Source organism: Poecile atricapillus, chromosome 39 (assembly GCF_030490865.1).
Source record: "Poecile atricapillus isolate bPoeAtr1 chromosome 39, bPoeAtr1.hap1, whole genome shotgun sequence".
Taxonomy (NCBI): Eukaryota; Metazoa; Chordata; class Aves; order Passeriformes; family Paridae; genus Poecile; species Poecile atricapillus.
The window spans coordinates 1026189-1045072 of record NC_081287.1 but is presented as its reverse complement, the minus strand read 5'-3'; the positions used below and the strand labels follow the sequence as shown (position 1 = coordinate 1045072).

Sequence of the window (18884 nt, the reverse complement as noted above, 5' to 3'; positions counted from 1 at the left end):
TTCCTGATGTGGGTGGGGGTCTCACGACCCCCCCCCAGCTGCCGCACGAGCAACCGGAAGAGCCTGATCCTGACCAGCACCTCCCCCACCCTCCCGCGGCCCCCACTCGCCGCTGCCCGGACACATCGGTGAGACCCCCGGACCCCCCCCCAAATGTCCGTGACACCCCGGGTGTCCCCTGACCCCCCCGGACCCCCCCCCCAAATATCCCCGAGACCCCCCGGGTGTCCCCTGACCCCCCCCCAAAATATCCCCGACCCCCCCCGGGTGTCCCCTGACCCCCCCCGGGTGTCCCCTGACCCCCCCCGGACCCCCCCCCCCAAATATCCCCCGCCCCCCCGGGTGTCCCCTGACCCCCCGGACCCCCCCCCAAATATCCCCGACCCCCCCCGGGTGTCCCCTGACCCCCCCCGGGTTGTCCCCTGACCCCCCCCCCAAATATCCCCGCCCCCCCCGGGTGTCCCCTGATCCCCCCCAAATGTCCCCGACCCCCCCCGGGTGTCCCCTGACCCCCCCCGGACCCCCCCCCAAATATCCCCGACCCCCCCCGGGTGTTCCCTGACCCCCCCCGGGTGTCCCCTGACCCCCCCCCCAAAATATCCCCGGACCCCCCCCCAAATATCCCCGAGACCCCCCGGGTGTCCCCTGACCCCCCCCCGGGTGTCCCCTGACCCCCCCGGACCCCCCCCCAAATATCCCCGACACCCCCCGGGTGTCCCCTGACCCCCCCCGGACCCCCCCCCCAAATATCCCCGAGACCCCCCGGGTGTCCCCGACCCCCCCCGGGTGTCCCCCGACCCCCCCCCGGGTGTCCCCTGACCCCCCCGGACCCCCCCCCAAATATCCCCGACCCCCCCCGGGTGTCCCCTGACCCCCCCACCCTCCTCACAGAGCCCGCGACCCCCTCCCCAGCGCCCTCCAGACCCTCCCGGTGTCCCCAAATCCCCCCCAGCGTCCCCCGACCCCTCCCCAATGTCCCCAACTCACACCCCCCCCCCCCGGACCCCCCCCGGGTGTCCCCAAATCCCCCCGACCCCTCCCCAATGTCCCCAACTCACCCCCCCCCCCCCGGACCCCCTGGGGGTGTCCCCAAATCCCCCGACCCCTCCCCAATGTCCCCAACTCACACCCCCCCCGGACCCCCTGGGGGTGTCCCCAAAGCCCCCCCAGTTCCCCCCGACCCCTCCCCAATGTCCCCCAACCCCTCCCCGGGACCCCTGGGGGTGTCCCAAAGCCCCCCCAAGGCCCCCCCAGCCCCCTGGGGGTGTCCCCAATGCCCCCCGCCCCCCCCCGATGTCCCCAACCTCCCCCCAAAATCCCCAAACCCCCCCAAATGGACCCTCAAAAACCCCCCTCGGACCCCCCCAAACTGCTGGGACCCCTCCCCAAATCCCCGGGGTCCCTCCCTGCCCCCCCTCCCCCACCCCGGGGTGGTTCCCGTTCGTTTGGCCCCGCCCACAAGCGGGAGGGGCGTGGCTTAGCAGGGCGTGGCGGGTGACGTCACCCTCACCTGTGCGCCCCCCGGGCAGGGAGCAGCCCCCTGGACAGCCCCCGCAACTTCTCACCCAGCGCCCCCGCGCACTTCTCCTTCGCCTCCTCCCGCAGGTGAGGGGGGGACGGGGGGTCGGGGGGGTCCCCAATGTCCGGGGGTGACCCCAATGTCCAGTGAGTGACCCCAATGTCCGGGGGTCTCCCCAATGTGTGACCCCAATGTCCAGGAGTGACCCCAATGTCCCGAAGGTGACACCAATGTCCAGGAGTGACCCCAATGTCCAGGGGTGTCCCCAATGTCCAGTGAGTGTCTCCAGTGTCCAGGAGTGACCCCAATGTCCAGGAGTGACCCCAATGTCCGGGGGTCACCCCAATGTCCAGGGGTGTCCCCAATGTCCAGGAGTGTCCCCAATGTCCAGTGAGTGACCCCAATGTCCAGGAGTGTCCCCAATGTCCAGGGTGTCCCCAATGTCCAGTGAGTGTCTCCAGTGTCCAGGAGTGACCCCAATGTCCAGGAGTGACCCCAATGTCCAGTGAGTGTCTCCAGTGTCCAGGAGTGACCCCAATGTCCAGGAGTGACCCCAATGTCCAGGGGTGTCCCCAATGTCCAGGAGTGTCCCCAATGTCCAGTGAGTGACCCCAATGTCCGGCGGTGACCCCAATGTCCGGGGGTGTCCCCAATATCCAGAGGGTGACCCAAATGTCGAGGAGTGTCCCCAATGTCCAGGGGTGACCCCAATGTTCAGAGGGTGACCCCAATGTCCGGGAGTGACCCCAATGTCCGGGAGTGTCCCCAATGAGTGTCCCCAATGTCCAGAGGGTGTCCCCAATGTCCGGGGGTGTCCCCAATGTGTGACCCCCAATGTCCAGGAGTGTCCCCAGTGTCCAGTGAGTGACCCCAATGTCCGGGGGTGACCCCAATGTCCAGTGAGTGACCCCAATGTCCAGGAGTGACCCCAATGTCCAGGAGTGTCCCCAGTGTCCAGTGAGTGACCCCAATGTCCGGGGGTGACCCCAATCTCCGGGGAGTGTCCTCAGTGTCCGGCAGTGACCCCAATGTCCGGGGGGTGTCCCCAATGTCCGGGGGTGACCCCAATGTCCAGTGAGTGACCCCAATGTCCGGGGGTGTCCCCAATGTCCAGTGAGTGACCCCAATGTCCAGAGGGTGACCCCAATGTCCAGTGTGTGACCCCAATGTCCAGGAGTGACCCCAATGTCCAGGAGTGTCCCCAATGTCCAGGGGTGTCCCCAATGTCCAGGGGCTGACCCCAATGTCCAGGGGTGTCCCCAGTGTCCAGTGAGTGACCCCAATGTCCAGGAGTGACCCCAATGTCCAGGGGGTGACCCCAATGTCTGGGGATGTCCCCAATGTCCAGTGTGTGACCCCAATGTCCAGGAGTGTCCCCCAATGTCCAGGGGGTGACCTCAATGTCCAGGGGTGTCCCAATGTGTGACCCCAATGTCCAGGAGTGACCCCCAATGTCCGGGGGTGTCCCCAATGTCCAGTGAGTGACCCCAATGTCCAGGGGTGTCCCCAATGTCCAGGGGCTGACCCCAATGTCCGGGAGTGACCCCAATATCCAGAGGGTGACCCAAATGTCCGGGGGTGTCCCCAATGTCCGGGGGTGTCCCCAATGAGTGTCCCCAATGTCCAGTGAGTGACCCCAATGACAGGGAGTGACCCCAATGTCCAGGGGGTGACCCCAATGTGTGACCCCAATGTCCAGGGGGTGACCCCAATGTCCGGGAGTGACCCCAATGTCCAGTGTGTGACCCCAATGTCCAGTGAGTGACCCCAATGTCCGGGGGAGTCCCCAATGTCCAGGAGTGACCCCAATGTCCCGAAGGTGACCCCAATGTCCAGGAGTGTCCCCAATGTCCAGGAGTGTCCCCAGTGTCCAGTGAGTGACCCCAATGTCCAGGAGTGACCCCAATGTCCGGGGGTGTCCCCAATGTCCAGTGAGTGACCCCAATGACAGGGAGTGACCCCAATGTCCAGGAGTGACCCCAATGTCCGGGGGTGTCCCCAATGTCCAGGGGTGTCCCCAATGTGTGACCCCAATGTCCAGGGGTGTCCCCAATGTCCGGGGGTGACCCCAATGTCCAGGGGTGTCCCCAATGTCCGGGGGTGTCCCCAATGTCCAGGGGTGTCCTCAATGTCCAGTGAGGGGACCCCAATGAGTGTCCCCCAATGTCCAGGAGTGACCCCAATGTCCAGTGAGGGACCCCAATGAGTGTCCCCAATGTCCAGGAGTGACCCCAATGTCCAGTGAGGGACCCCAATGTCCAGGGGGTGTCCCCAATGTCCGGGACCGGGGGTGTCCCCAATGTCCCGAAGGTGACCCCAATGTCCAGGGGGTGTCCCCAATGTCCGGTGAGTGACCCCAATGAGTGTCCCCAATGTCCGGGGATGTCCCCTGACCCCCCGTGACCCCCCGTGACCCCCGTGACCCCCCGTGACCCCCCGTGACCCCCCGTGACCCCCCAGGACCGACGGTCGCCGCTGGTCTCTGGCCTCGCTGCCCTCCTCGGGCTATGGCACCAACACCCCCAGCTCCACCGTCTCGGTGAGTCGGGGGTCCCGTGGGGAGGGGGCTCCGGGGGCTCCGGGGGGCTTCCGGGGGGCTCCGGGGGGGTTCAGGGGGCTCCGGGGGTCCCGGGGGATGACACGCGGGGCGGGTCGGGGGTCCCGGGGAATGACGCGGGAGGTTACTCGGGGGTCCCGGGGTGGGTCGGGAGTCCCGGAGGTGACTCGGGGGATGGGTCGGGGGTCCCGGGGGATGGGTCGGGGGTCCTGGGGATGGGTCGGGGGTCCCGGGCGGGTCGGGGGTCCCGGGGATGGGTCGGGGGTTGGGTCGGGATCCCGGGGGATGGGTCGGGGGTCCCGGCGGTGACTCGGGGGATGGGTCGGGGGTTGGGTCGGGGGTCCTGGGGGATGTGTCGGGGGTCCCGGGCGGGTCGGGGGATGGGTCGGGGGTCCCGGGGATGGGTCGGGGGGTCCCCGAGGGTGACTCAGGGGATGGGTCGGGGGTCCCGGGCGGGGTCGGGGATCCCGGGGGATGGGTCGGGGGTCCCGGGGGTGACACGCGGGATTGGGTCGGGGGTCCCGGCGGTGACTCGGGGGATGGGTCGGGGGTCCCGGCGGTGACGCGGGGGGTGGGTCGGGGGTCCCGGGGGTGACACGCGGGATTGGGTCGGGGGTCCCGGCGGTGACTCGGGGGTTGGGTCGGGGGTCCCGGCGGTGACGCGGGGGGGTTGGGTCGGGGGTCCCGGGGGTGACTCGGGGGACGGGTCGGGGGTCCTGGGGGGTAACACGCGGATGGGTCGGGGGTCCCGGGGATGGGTCGGGGGTCCCGGCGGTGACTCGGGGGTTGGGTCGGGAGTCCCGGGGATGGGTCGGGGGTCCCGGCGGTGACGCGGGGGTTGGGTCGGGGATCCCGGGGGATGGGTCGGGGGTCCCGGGGATGGGTCGGGGGTCCCGGCGGTGACGCGGGCGCGCAGTCCTCGTGCTCGTCGCAGGAGCGGCTGCACCAGCTGCCGGCCCAGCCCACGGCCGAGGAGCTGCGGTTCCTGTCCCGCCACTTCGGCAGCTCCGAGAGCCTCGCCGAGGAGGATGGGGGGGCTCGGGGGGGCGGCCCGGCCCCCCGGCCCCGCTCCCGCAGCCTCAGGTGGGCCCGGGGGGGGCGGGGGGGGGGGTCGGGGAGGGGATGTGGGGTGGGTGGGGGGCACAGCTGGTGGCACATTGAGGGGAGGGGACACCTGGGGGTGCCCATTGAGGGGAGGGGGACACCTGGGGGTGCCCATTGAGGGGAGGGGGGACATGGGGGTGCCCATTGAGGGGAGGGGGACACCTGGGGGTGCCCATTGAGGGGAGGGGGACACCTGGGGGTGTCCCTGGTGGCACATGGAGGGGAGGGGGACACCTGGGGGTGCCCATTGAGGGGAGGGGGACACCTGGGGGTGCCCACTGAGGGGAGGGGGACACCTGGGGGTGCCCCTGGTGGCACATGGAGGGGAGGGGGACACCTGGGGGTGCCCATTGAGGGGAGGGGGACATTTGGGGGTGCCATGGGTGGCACATTGAGGGGGAGGGGGACACCTGGGGGTGCCCATTGAGGGGAGGGGGACACCTGGGGGTGTCCCTGGTGCCAGCTGTGTCCCCCCCCTGTGCCAGCCCCGGGCGCTCGCCCTCGTCCCACGACAACGAGATCGTGATGATGAACCACGTGTACAAGGAGAGGTTCCCCAAGGTGGGGCTGGGGGGGTTTGGGGGTCTATGGGGCGCTGTGGGGTGGCTTTGATGTGAGTTATGGGGTCCCTGGGGGGCCGTGGGGGTGGTTATGGGGTCCCAGTGAGTCTGTGGGGTCAGTTATGGGGTCCCAGGGCTCCGTGGGGCTCCATGGGGTGGGCTTTGGGGTTCTGTGGGGTTGGTTATGGGTTCCATGGGCTCCATGGGGCAGCCTCCGAGGCTGTGGGGCAGGTTATGGGCTCTGTGGGGCTCTGTGGGGCAGGTTATGGGTCAGGTTATGGGGCTCCATGGGGCAGGTTATGGGGCAGGTTATGGGATCCATGGGGCAGGCTATGGGATCCATGGGGCAGTTATGGGGCAGGCTATGGGGCAGGCTATGGGGCAGGCTGCAGCCCAGCTCTCTCCAGGCCACGGCACAGATGGAGGGGCAGGTTATGGGGCAGGTTATGGGCTCCCATGGGGCAGGTTATGGGTTCCATGGGGCAGTTATGGGGCAGGCTATGGGGCAGGCTATGGGGCAGGCTATGGGCAGACTGCAGCCGTGCTCCTCTCTCCAGGCCACAGCACAGATGGAGGGCAGGTTATGGGGCAGGCTATGGGATCCATGGGGCAGTTATGGGGCAGGCTATGGGGCAGGCTATGGGGCAGGCTGCAGCCAGGCTCTCTCCAGGCCACAGCGCAGATGGAGGGCAGGTTATGGGTTCCATGGGGCAGGTTATGGGATCCATGGGGCTCCATGGGGCAGGTTGTGGGATCCATGGGGCAGGCTATGGGGCAGGCTATGGGGCAGGCTATGGGGCAGTCTATGGGGGCAGGCTGCAGCCCCCTCTCTCTCCCAGGCCACGGCACAGATGGAGGAGCAGGTTATGGGCTCCATGTGTTCCATGGGGCAGGTTGTGGGATCCATGGGGCAGGCTATGGGGCAGGGTTATGGGTTCCATGGGGCAGGTTATGGGTTCCATGGGGGCAGGGCTATGGGGCAGGCTATGGGGCAGTTATGGGGCAGGCTAGCAGCCCCGCTCTCCCCCAGGCCACGGCACAGATGGAGGGCAGGTTACGGGGGCAGGTTATGGGATCCATGGGGCAGGTTGTGGGATCCATGGGGCAGTTATGGGGCAGGTTATGGGTTCCATGGGGGCAGGCTATGGGGCAGGCTATGGGGCAGGCTATGGGGGCAGGCTGCAGCCCCTCTCTCTCCCAGGCCACGGCACAGATGGAGGGGCAGGTTATGGGCTCCATGTGTTCCATGGGGCAGTTATGGGACAGGCTATGGGGCAGGCTATGGGGCCAGGCTGCAGCCCCGCTCTCCCCCAGGCCACGGCACAGATGGAGGGCAGGTTATGGGGCAGGTTATGGGCTCCATGTGTTCCATGGGGGCAGGTTGTGGGATCCATGTGTTCCATGGGGCAGTTATGGGGCAGGCTATGGGGCAGGCTATGGGGCAGGCTGCAGCCCCTCTCTCTCCCCCAGGCCACGGCACAGATGGAGGAGCGTCTGGAGGAGTTCGTGCGCGGCTGCGGCCCCGGCGGGACCCCCCTGGCCGATGGCGCCCTGAGCTTCATCCAGCACCAGCTGGTGGAGCTGGCCCGGGACTGCCTGGCCAAGGCCCGGCACGGCCTCATCACCGCCGGCTACTTCTGCGAGCTGCAGGAGAACATGGAGAGACTGCTGCAGGACGTGAGGGGACAGCAGGGACACGGGGACAGGGGGACAGTGTGGGGGACACTGGGGGGACACTGGGGGACACACGAGGACAGGGGGACAGGGGGGGACAGGGGGGGACAAACAGGGACAGGGGGACAGTGTGGGGACAACGGGGACACACAGGGACAGGGGAGGACAAACAGGGACAGGGGGAACAGGGGGACAGTGGGGACAGGAGGGGGACAGGAGGGACACACAGGGACAGGGGGGACAGGGGGGGACAGGGGGGGACACTGGGGACACTGGGGACACTGGGGACAGTGGGGACACACAGGGACAGACGGGGGACGGGGGGGACACTGGGGACAGGGGGGACAGGGGGGACACTGGGGACACTGGGGACACTGGGGACACACAGGGACAGACGGGGACAGGGGGGGACACTGGGGACAGACGGGGACAGGGGGGACAGTGTGGGGACAGTGTGGGGACACTGGGGACACACAGGGACAGGGGGAGACAAACAGGGACAGGAGGGGACGGGGGGGACACTGGGGACACTGGGGACAGTGGGGACACACAGGGGACAGACAGGACAACGGGGACAGAAGGGGACAAACAGGGAATTAACGGGGAACAGGGACTGGAGGGGACAAACGGGACCCAACAGGACCCGACAGGACCCAACAGGACCTCAAAGGGACCAGCAGGACCCAACAGGACCCAACGGGGCCCACCTGGACCCCGAGGGACCCCGAGGGACCCCGAGGGACCCCCAGGGTGTCCCCTGACCCCCCCCCCCCGTGTCCCCTCAGGCCTACGAGCGCTTCCGAGTCGGAGGAGGTGGCCTTCATCACCCAGCTGCTCTTTTATTTTCTTTTATTTTTTCTCTTTTATTTCTCTATCTTTTTGTTTTTTTTTTTTCTATTTTTTCTCTTCAATTCTAGTTATTTTCTTTTTTATCTATATTTCTATAGCTCGTTGTTATTTTTTCCTTATTTTTACTTGATCTTAATCACCATCAATCAGTCTCCTCGCCTCTCGCGCGGCTGCTCGAGTGCCTGGTGAGCACTGCCCTCACCTGTGTCCTTACCTGTGTCACCTCACCTGTGTCACCTGTGTCCTTACCTGTGTGTCCTCACCTGTGTCACCTGTGTCACCTGTGTCACCTCAAAACTGTGTCACCTCACCTGTGTCCTTACCTGTGTGTCCTCACCTGTGTGTCCTCACCTGTGTGTCCTCACCTGTGTCACCTGTGTCCTCACCTGTGTCACCTGTGTCACCTGTGTCCTTACCTGTGTCACCTGTATCACCTCACCTGTGTCACCTGTGTCACCTCACCTGTGTCACCTGTGTGTCCTCACCTGTGTCACCTGTGTCACCTCAACTGTGTCACCTGTGTCACCTGTGTCACCTGTGTCACCTCACCTGTGTCACCTCACCTGTGTCACCTGTGTCACCTCACCTGTGTCACCTGTGTCACCTGTCTCCTCACCTGTCCCCTGTCCCCTCACCTGTCCCCTGTCCCCTGTCCCCTCACCTGTCCCTCCCCTGTCCCCTCACTTGTCACCTGTCTCCTCACCTGTGCCCTCACCTGTCCCGTCACCTGCCCCCTGTGCCCTCACCTGTCCCCTGTCCCCCTCCCCTGTCCCCTCACTTGTCACCTGTCCCCTCACTTGTCACCTGTCTCCTCACCTGTCCCCTCACCTGTCCCCTCACCTGTCCCCTCACCTGTCCCCTGTCCCCTGTCCTCCCCTGTCCCCTCACCTGTCCCCTCACCTGTCCTCACCTGTCCCCTCCCCTGTCCCCTCCCCTGTCCCCTCACCTGTCCCTCACCTGTCCCTCACCTGTCCCCTGTCCCCTCCCCTGTCCCCTCCCCTGTCCCCTCACCTGTCCCCTGTCCCCTGTCCCCTCCCCTGTCCCCTCACCTGTCCCTCACCTGTCCTCACCTGTCCCACAGGAGTTTGACCCGCCGCGGTCTCTCTCAGCTGCTGGCGCGGCCGCGGGCCGGGCCGAGGGACCCCTGAGAGCCGACACCCCCCCGGTACCTGCTGAGACAGCTGGGCCGGGCACGGGGGGGACGCACAGGTAACGGCACGGGGGGGGACAGCTGGGGGACAGGTGGGGGACAGGTGTGGGACAGGTGGGGACAGGGGGGGGGACAGGTGAGGGACAGGTGGGGGACAGGTGAGGGACAGGTGTGGGACAGGTGAGGGACAGGTGTGGGGGGGACAGGCGGGGGACAGGTGTGGGGACAGGACAGGTGTGGGGACAGGTGGGGGACAGGTGTGGGGACAGGACAGGTGTGGGACAGGTGTGGGGGGACAGGTGTGGGGGGACAGGTGGGGGACAGGTGGGGGACAGGTGTGGGATGGGGGGACAGGTGTGGGGACAGGTGTGGGACAGGTGTGGGGGGACAGGTGTGGGGGGACAGGTGGGGGACAGGTGGGGGACAGGTGTGGGATGGGGGGACAGGTGAGGAACAGGTGTGGGACAGGTGTGGGACAGGTGTGGGGGGGACAGGTGGGGGACAGGTGGGGGACAGGTGTGGGGGGGACAGGTGAGGGACAGGTGTGGGGGGTCAGATATGGAGTGGGGGGTTGGGACATGGTGGGTACACAGGTAGAGATGGGGGACCACACCTGTGCCCCACACACACCTGTACCCCACACCTGTGCCCCACACACTCACCTGTACCCCACACCTGTGCCCCCACACACTCACCTGTGCCCCCCAGACATGCTGCACCTGGAGGAGCCCGACAGCAGCGGCACCAACACTCCTGAGCCCGAGGATGGGGCTGAGGTGAGCACTCATCCCTCCTCATCCTCACACTGCCTCACCTGTCCCCTCATCAGCTCACCTGTCCCCATCACCTGTCCCCATCACCTGTCCCTCCATCACCTGTGCCCATCACCTGTCCCCATCACCTCACCTGTCCCCACCTCACCTGTCCCCATCACCTCACCTGTCCCCATCCCCTCACCTGTCTGTCCACCTCACCTGTCCCTCCATCACCTCACCTGTCCCATCACCTGTCCCCCCATCCCCTCACCTGTCTGTCCACCTCACCTGTCCCTCCATCACCTCACCTGTCCCATCACCTGTCCCCTCACCTCACCTGTCCTCATCACCTCACCTGTCCCCATCACCTGTTCCCATCACGTCACCTGTCCCTCACCTGTCCCCACCTCATCTGTCCCCCCATCACCTGTCCCCATCATCTCACCTGTCCCATCACCTGTCCCTCACCTGTCCCCACCTCACCTGTCCCCCCATCACCTGTCCCTCACCTGTCCCCATCACCTCACCTGTCCCCATCACCTCACCTGTCCCTCCACCCACCTCACCTGTCCCCTCACCTCACCTGTCCCATCACCTGTCCCCATCACCTCACCTGTCCCTCACCTGTCCCCCCAGGGCCGCGCCGCCGCCCCCCGCCCCAAGGAGCCGCCAGGTGAGAGCGACTTCGAGACCATCAAACTCATCAGCAACGGCGCCTACGGGTGAGCGGGGCGGGGTGGGGGCGGCAGGTGCGGGCTGGGGGGAGGGGCCAGGTGAGCCAGGTGTGTGCGGGGTGGGGGGGGTGGGGGTGGCCAGGTGACGACAGTGTGGCGGCCCTGTCGCGACGGCAGGGCGGTGTACCTGGTGCGGCACACGGCCACGCGCCAGCGCTTCGCCATGAAGAAGATCAACAAGCAGAACCTGCTGCTGCGGAACCAGGTGCAGCAGGCCTTCGTGGAGCGCGACATCCTCACCTTCGCCGAGAACCCCTTCGTGGTCAGCATGTTCTGCTCCTTCCAGACCCGCCGACACCTCTGCATGGTCATGGAGTACGTGGAAGGTGAGGGGGAGGGGGGAGGAATGGGGGGGGGGGCGCGATAGGGGGGTGGGGGGGCGCGATATGGGGGGGGGAGTCACGATATGGGGGTGGGGAGGCGCGATATGGGGGTGGGGGGGCGCGATATGCGGGTGGGGGGGCGCGATATGGGGTTGGGGGGGCGCGATATGGGGGGGGAGTCGCGATATGGGGGTGGGGGGGCGCGATATGGGGGTGGGGGGGTGCGATAGGGGGGTGGGGGGGGCGCGATATGGGGGTGGGGGGTGGTGATATGGGGGTGTGGGGTGCGATATGGGGGTGGGGGGGCGCGATATGGGGGTGAGGGGTGGTGATATGGGGGTGGGGAGTCACGATATGGGGGTGGGGGGGCGCGATATGGGGGTGGGGGGTCGCGATATGGGGGTGGCGATATGGGGGGGGAGTCGCGATATGAGGGGGGCACGATATGGGGGTGGGGATAGTGATATGGGGATGGGGATCAAGATATGGAGATGTGGGTCATGATATGGGGGTGGGGGGGTGGCAATATGGGGGTGGGGGTCACAATAGGGGTGTGGGTGTTGGGATGTGGGGCTGGATGTCGCGATATGGAGCTGGATGTCGTGATATGGGGAGGGACACGTGGGGCTGGGGAAGGTGGTAACAGCTGTCCCCGTGTCCCCCATCTGTCCCCATTTCCCCTCATGTGCCACCACATCCCCATTATCCCCACTGTCCCCATTGTCCCCAATGTCCCCATTGTCCCCCTGTCCCCATTGTCCCCATGTCCCCATTGTCCCATTGTCCCCATTGTCCCTGATGTCCCCATGTCCCCATTGTCCCCGTGTCCCCATTGTCCCATTATCCTCATGTCCCCATTATCCCCATTGTCCCCATTGTCCCATTGTCCCCATTGTCATGGTGTCCCCATGTCCCCATTGTCCCCGATGTCCCCTCCACCCCCATTATCCCCATTGTCCCCATTATCCCCATTGTCCCCATTATCCCCATTGTCCCCATTGTCCCCGATGTCCCCTCCACCCCCGCTGTCCCCATTATCCCCATTGTCCCCATGTCCCCACTGTCCCGATTGTCCCCATGTCCCCATTGTCCCCATTGTCCCTGATGTCCCCTCCACCCCTGCTGTCCCCGCTGTCCCCGCTGTCCCCGCTGTCCCCATTGTCCCCAATGTCCCCTCCACCCCCGCTGTCCCCGCTGTCCCCATTGTCCCCGTGTCACCAGGCGGGGACTGTGCCACCCTGCTGAAGCACATCGGGGCGCTGCCCCTGGAGCTGGCCCGGCTCTACTTTGCCGAGACGGTTCTGGCTCTGGAGTACCTGCACACCTACGGCATCGTGCACCGCGACCTCAAACCCGACAAGTGCGCCCGGGGGGGGCTCGGGGAGGGGCTGCGGGGGCTCACCTGGGCCCCGCCCGCTGCTCACCTGTGCCACGCCCCGCAGCCTCCTCATCACCTCGCTGGGCCACGTCAAGCTGACGGATTTCGGGCTCTCCAAGATGGGGCTGATGAGCCTCACCACCAACCTGTACGAGGGGCACATGGAGAAGGACGCGCGGGAGTTCCGGGACAAGCAGGTGGGTGATGTGGCTGTGGCCAGGTGTGGCCAGGTGTGGCCAGGTGTGTGCCGTGGGTGTGGCCAGGTGCGCCCAGCATGGGTGCCCACATGGTGCATGTGCCCACATGGGTGCCATAGGTGTGCCGAGGTGTGGCCAGGTGTGGCCAGGTGTGCCCAGGTGCACCCAGGTGTGCCCAGATGTGCCCAGATGTGCCCACATGGGTGCTGTAGGTGTGCCCAGGTGTGCCCAGGTGCACCCAGATGTGCCCAGATGGGTGCTGTAGGTACGCCCAGATGTGCCCAGGTGCACCCAGGTGTGCCCAGGTGCACCCAGGTGTGCCCAGATGTGCCCAGGTGCACCCAGGTGTGCCCAGGTGCACCCAGGTGTGTGCAGGTGTGCCCAGGTGTGCCCAGATGTGCCCAGATGGGTGCTGTAGGTGTGCCCAGGTGCACCCAGGTGTGTGCAGGTGTGCCCAGGTGTGCCCAGGTGTGCCCAGATGGGTGCTGTAGGTGTGCCCAGGTGTGACCAGGTGTGCCCAGGTGTACCCAGGTGTGCCCAGATGGGTGCTGTAGGTGTGCCCAGGTGTGCCCAGATGTGCCCAGATGGGTGCTGTAGGTGTGCCCAGGTGTGCCCAGGTGTACCCAGGTGTGCCCAGATGGATGCTGTAGGTGTGCCCAGGTGTACCCAGGTGTGCCCAGGTGGGTGCTGTAGGTGTGCCCAGGTGTGCCCAGGTGTACCCAGATGTGCCCAGATGGGTGCTGTAGGTGTGCCCAGCTGTGCCCAGCTGTGCCAGGCACAGGGCCAGGTCAGCAGGCTGAGTCTGCAGCAGGGGCGTGTCCCGAGCCGAGCTCACCTGTGCACAGGTGTGCGGCACCCCCGAGTACATCGCGCCCGAGGTGATCCTGCGCCAGGGCTACGGGAAGCCCGTGGACTGGTGGGCCATGGGCATCGTCCTCTACGAGTTCCTGGTGGGCTGCGTCCCCTTCTTCGGGGACACCCCCGAGGAGCTCTTCGGACAGGTGATCTCAGGTATGGCCCGTGGGGACGTGGGGACGGGACAGGTGACCCGGACAGGTGACCCCGGGGGTCAATGTGGGGACAGGTGACCCTAGGGGACGATGTGGGGACAGGTGACCCTGGGGGTTGATGGGAGGACAGGACAGGTGACCCCGGGGTTCGATGGGACAGGACAGGTGACCCCAGGGGTCGATGTGGGGACAGATGACCCCGGGGGTCAATGGGGCAGGTGACCCCGGGGGTCGATGTGGGACAGGTGACCCTGGGGGTTGATGTGGGGTGGGACAGGTGACCCCAGGGGTCGATGTGGGGACAGGACAGGTGACCCCGGGGGTCAATGTGAGGACAGGACAGGTGACTCCAGGGGTTGATGTGACAGAACAGGTGACCCCAGGGGTCGATGGGACAGGACAGGTGACCCCGGGGGTCGATGTGGGACAGGTGACCCCGGGGGTCGATGTGGGGACAGGTGACCCCGTGGGGATGTGGGGACAGGACAGGTGACCCCGGGGGTCGATGTGGGGACAGGACAGGTGACCCCGTGGGGATGTGGGGACGGGACAGGTGACCCCGAGGGTCGATGTGGGGACAGGACAGGTGACCCCGGGGCTCTGTGCTCAGCTGTCTCCTCCGTGTCCCCTCCCCACCCGTGCCAGACGAGATCCTGTGGCCGGAGGGGGACGAGGCGCTGCCCCCGGACGCGCAGCACCTCATCTCCTGCCTCCTGCAGCCGGACCCGCTGCGGCGCCTCGGGGCAGGTGAGACCCCCCCCCCCAGACCCCCGGGACACCCCCCGGGACCCCCCCCGGGACACCCCGAACCCCCCCTGAGCCGGTGCTGCCGCGCAGGGGGGGCTCAGGAGGTGAAAGCCCACGGCTTCTTCGCCACGCTCGACTGGACGGGGCTGCTGCGGCAAAAAGCCGAGTTCGTGCCGCACCTGGAGTCCGAGGAGGACACGAGCTACTTCGACAGTGAGAGACCCCCGGGACACCCCCAGACCCACCCCTGGGGACCCCCCCCGGGTGACAACCCTGGGGTCACCCCCTGGAACATCCCGGGATTCCCACCGGGGTCTCCTTTGGGTGCTTTCCCTGCCCCCCCCCCGAGGTCGCTCTAAGGGACCCCCCCTCACACCTGTGCCCCCCCAGCGCGGTCGGACAGGTACCCCCATGTGACGTCGTACGAGGACGAGGACACGACGGAGGACGAGCCCGTGGAGATCCGGCAGTTCTCCTCCTGCTCCCCCCGCTTCAGCAAGGTGGGAATCTGGGGGGGGGGACGGTCTCTGGTGGGATGGTGGGCGTGCCCAGGTGTGCCCAGGTGTGCCCAGGTGTGAGCAGCTGCGCTCCCACAGGTGTACAGCAGCCTGGAGCAGCTCTCGCAGGAGCCGAAGCCCAAGGGGCGCCCGCGGGACGAGGGGAGACGCGACGGCTTCGCCCGCGAGCGCGGCTGGAGAACGGGATCACCTGAGCTGTGCGCACCTGCGGGGTCCTGGGGGGGGCTCAGAGCCCATCCCCACACCCCCACGTCCTCACCTGCCGTGTCCCCGCAGGAAGCACCGCTCGGCAGGTGAGGGGCCGCCCCCCGAGGGTGAGGGCAGCCCCCCGCCCGGCGCCCGCCGCCGCTTCTCGGCGCTGCTGGAACCGGCGCGCCCCGCGCCCGCCCCCGAGGAGCGGCCGTGCCCCCGCAACGGGGGGCGAGAGGGAGCGGCGGACGGGGCCGGCGAGGAGCCGGGTGAGTGGCGGGGAGGTGGGGAGGGGGTCCCCGAGGTGTTGTTTGGGGGTCGTTTGACCCGCAGCGTCTCCCACCCGCGCAGGGGAGCGAGCGCCGAGGGCCGGGGAGGCGCCCCCGGCCCGCTCCGAGCTGGGGCTGCGGCGGCCGCGGCACCCGGGGGTGGCTCCCGCCGAGGGCGGAGGGGACAAACGCAGCCCCCGAGCCCCCGGGAAGGTCACCAAGTCGGCGTCGGCCACCGCGCTGTCCGTCATCATCCCCAGCGGTGGGTGACGCCCCCCGGGACCCTCCCCATGGGCCCCAAATCCCCTCGGGACCCCCCCCGTGTTCTCAGGGATCTCCTCCCAGAGACCCCAAATCCCGCCGGGACCCCCGCAGGGAGCCCAAATCCCTCTGGCACCCCCCTCCTGTTCCCAGCGATCTCCTCCAGGGTCCCCAAATCCTCTAAATCCCCTCAAGGACCCTCCCCAAACACCCAGGGACCCTCGGGAGGGGGAGCCTGGGGGTCTCCAGGGTCTCTGTGGGTGATGCGACCCCCCGATCCCGTGGATTTGGGGTCTCTCACTGGGGTTTTGTGGGTGGTGGGACCCCAAATCCCGTGGGTGGGGTGTCCCGGTGCCCCGGGGGGTGACAGCGGGGTCCGGGGGTCTCCCGTGGGGGTTTTTGGGTGGCGTTCAGCGGGGTCTGGGGGCGCAGGGGAGGCGCCCGGCTCGTCCCCCCTGGGCAGCCCCATGTCGCCGCGGTCGCTGTCGTCGGACCCCTCGTCGCGGGACTCGTCACCGGGCCGGGAGCTGGCCCCGGCCGTAGCCGCCCCACCCCGCTCGCCCATCGCCATCCCCCGGCCCGGCAAGAAATTCGGCTTCACCCTCCGGGCCATCCGCGTCTACCTGGGCGACAGCGACGTGTACAGCGTGCACCACGTCGTCTGGGTCAGGGACAGCCGGGGGTGGCACCGGGGGACGCGGGGGGGACACGGAGACGGGATTTTGGGGTGGGGGACACGGGCGGGTTTGGGGGGACATGGAGGGGACAGGGATTTTATTTGGGTCAGGGGTGTGTGGGGGGCATTTGGGGGGTCTGGGTGCGTTGTGGGTGACTCCGTTTTGGGGGATACGGGGGGGTGGGGATATGAGGGGGGGGTCTGGGGTGTGACATCCCCAGCACCCCGAGGGTGACCCGGTTTTTGGGGGATATGAGGGGGGGGATATGAGGGGGGGGTCTGGGGTGTGACATCCCCAGCGCCCCGAGGGTGACCCGGTTTTTGGGGGATATGAGGGGGGGGTCTGGGGTGTGATGTCCCCAGCGCCCCGAGGGTGACCCGGTTTTTGGGGGATATGAGGGGGGGGTCTGGGGTGTGACATCCCCAGCACCCCGAGGGTGACCCGGTTTTTGGGGGGCAGCACGTGGAGGAGGGCGGCCCCGCGCAGGAGGCCGGGCTGTGCGCCGGGGATCTGATCACGCACGTCAACGGGGAGCCGGTGCACGGGCTGGTGCACACCGAGGTCGTGGAGCTCATCCTCAAGGTGGGGGACACCGGGGTGACGGGGTTGGGGGTGGGGGACACCGGGGTGACGGGGTTTGGGGTCACCGGGGGGTCGTGGCGGTGGGCGCGGCGGGGTCACAGGGGTCAGAGGTTTGGGGGGGTCATGGCGGGGTCATGGCAGGGCAGCCGTGACCAGGGTGGGGTGGGGGCGTTGGGGGGCCCTGCCCGTCACCCGCTGTCACCCAGAGCGGGACCAAGGTGCTGGTGACAACGACACCGCTGGAGAACACCTCGATCCGCCTGGGCCCCGCGCGGCGCCGCAGCGCCCGCGCCAAGATGGCCCGGAGGAACCGCCGGGGAGGCACCGGGAGCGGCCACGAGAGGTGGGAACCGGGGGCGGTGTTTTTTGGGGAGCGGCGGGCGCACGGGAGCGGCGGGATGTGACGGGTCCTCCCGGCCGCCAGGCGGCGCAGTGCGCTGTTCCGGCACCTCGCCCGCCAGGCCTCGCTGCTGCACACGAGCCGCTCGCTGACGTCACTGAGCCGCTCGCTCTCCTCCTCCGACTCGCTGCCCGCCTCCCCCACGCACGCGCGGGCGCGCGACCCAGGTAAGGGGCGGGGCCAAGGGTAGGGGGGCGTGGTCAATACAAAGGGGCGGGGCCACGGTAGCGGCCGGCGGTCCCGGTGCTCATTCCCGGTGCCCGCTCCGGTTCCGTGCAGGGGCCTCCCCGCCCAGCAGCTCGCCGGGCTCCAGCGCTCCGCCGTCTCCGGCGGGGCCGCACCTGCGGCCGAGCTCCCTGCAGGGGCTGTCGCCGAAGCTGCAGCGGCAGTACCGGGCGGCGCGGTGCCGCTCTGCCGGCAGCATCCCGCTGTCGCCGCTCGCCCACACGCCCTCGCCGCCCGCCGCCTCCCCGCCCGCCTTCCCCGCCAAGCTGCACCCCAAGGCCGCCGAGTCCCCGCGCCTCGCCCGCCGCGGGCTCCCCGAGAAGGCGGCGCCGGGGCCCCCCCGCAAGCTGGGGCTGGAGCCCCCCCGGAAGGACTTCCCGGCCGAGCCGCCGCTGCAGAGCTTGGCCGAGTGGGACGGGGAGGGCCCGGCCGAACCGGCCCCGCCCGCGCCCCCCCGCCCGCCGCCTGGGCCGGCAGGAGCTGCCGCTGCTGCTCGGGGGCCCCCCCGGGGCAGAGCCGCCCCCCCCGGGGCCGGAGGAGCCCGAGCGGGGGGCGCGGGGTCCCCCCAAGGCGCTCAGCCCGGTGCAGGAGCACGAGCGCGGGGGGGCGGCCCCGGGGGGGCCCCCGGTGCCCATCGTGGTGGTGGGGCCCGGTGCTACCCCCGGGGACCCCCGGAGCGCCGCTGGCCCCCCCGGGCGCTGAGCTTTACCCGAGTCCCCCCCCCCCAATCCCCCGGCTGTAAATAGGGGGGGGCACCCCGGGACCCCCAGGCATGCGGGGGTCGCACCCCCCCCGGCCCCTCCCCACGTACGCGAAGGGTTAATACTGTGACACCCCCCCCGTGTGACGTCACCGACCCGGCAACCCACCCCACCCCCCGGTGTGATGTCATCGACCCGGACAAACCCCCCCCCCCCCCGGGTGATGCCCCTCACCCCCCCCGTTTGCCCCCGGTTATAGCTCCCGGTGATGACGTCAAAGCGGCGATGACGTCACAGCACCGATGTCACGGGAGGGGCACGGGCGCTGCTGCGACGTCACTCGGGTGGTGACATCACGGCCGTGACGTCACTGAATGCGTGAGGGCGGTGATGTCACAGCCGAGCGGTGGGGGGGGAGGGCGGCTATGCCCGGTTTGCGAGCCGGTGGTGACGTCACCAACCCCATCCGTGACATCATCACACTCCCCATCTCCCCTCCCCCCGT

The 18884-nt window shown here is 68.2% G+C and overlaps 1 protein-coding gene across 1 annotated transcript in view; it reads left to right on the top strand.

Moving 5' to 3' along the window:
* MAST1 (microtubule associated serine/threonine kinase 1) overlaps positions 1-18424 on the top strand; it is a 19041-nt gene extending 617 nt beyond the window's left edge. The window contains 28 exon segments of the mRNA XM_058861705.1: positions 39-99; positions 101-128; positions 1530-1605; positions 3980-4058; positions 4993-5159; positions 5666-5741; positions 7211-7417; positions 8200-8211; positions 8213-8268; positions 8412-8448; positions 9345-9422; positions 9424-9458; positions 10747-10890; positions 11020-11228; positions 12447-12585; positions 12668-12800; positions 13646-13811; positions 14456-14557; positions 14648-14770; positions 14948-15057; positions 15154-15272; positions 15352-15533; positions 15616-15795; positions 16227-16459; positions 16931-17053; positions 17260-17396; positions 17478-17620; positions 17733-18424. Coding sequence (XP_058717688.1) covers positions 39-99; positions 101-128; positions 1530-1605; positions 3980-4058; positions 4993-5159; positions 5666-5741; positions 7211-7417; positions 8200-8211; positions 8213-8268; positions 8412-8448; positions 9345-9422; positions 9424-9458; positions 10747-10890; positions 11020-11228; positions 12447-12585; positions 12668-12800; positions 13646-13811; positions 14456-14557; positions 14648-14770; positions 14948-15057; positions 15154-15272; positions 15352-15533; positions 15616-15795; positions 16227-16459; positions 16931-17053; positions 17260-17396; positions 17478-17620; positions 17733-18424 — 3847 coding nt within the window.
* Positions 18425-18884: the final 460 nt, after the last annotated feature.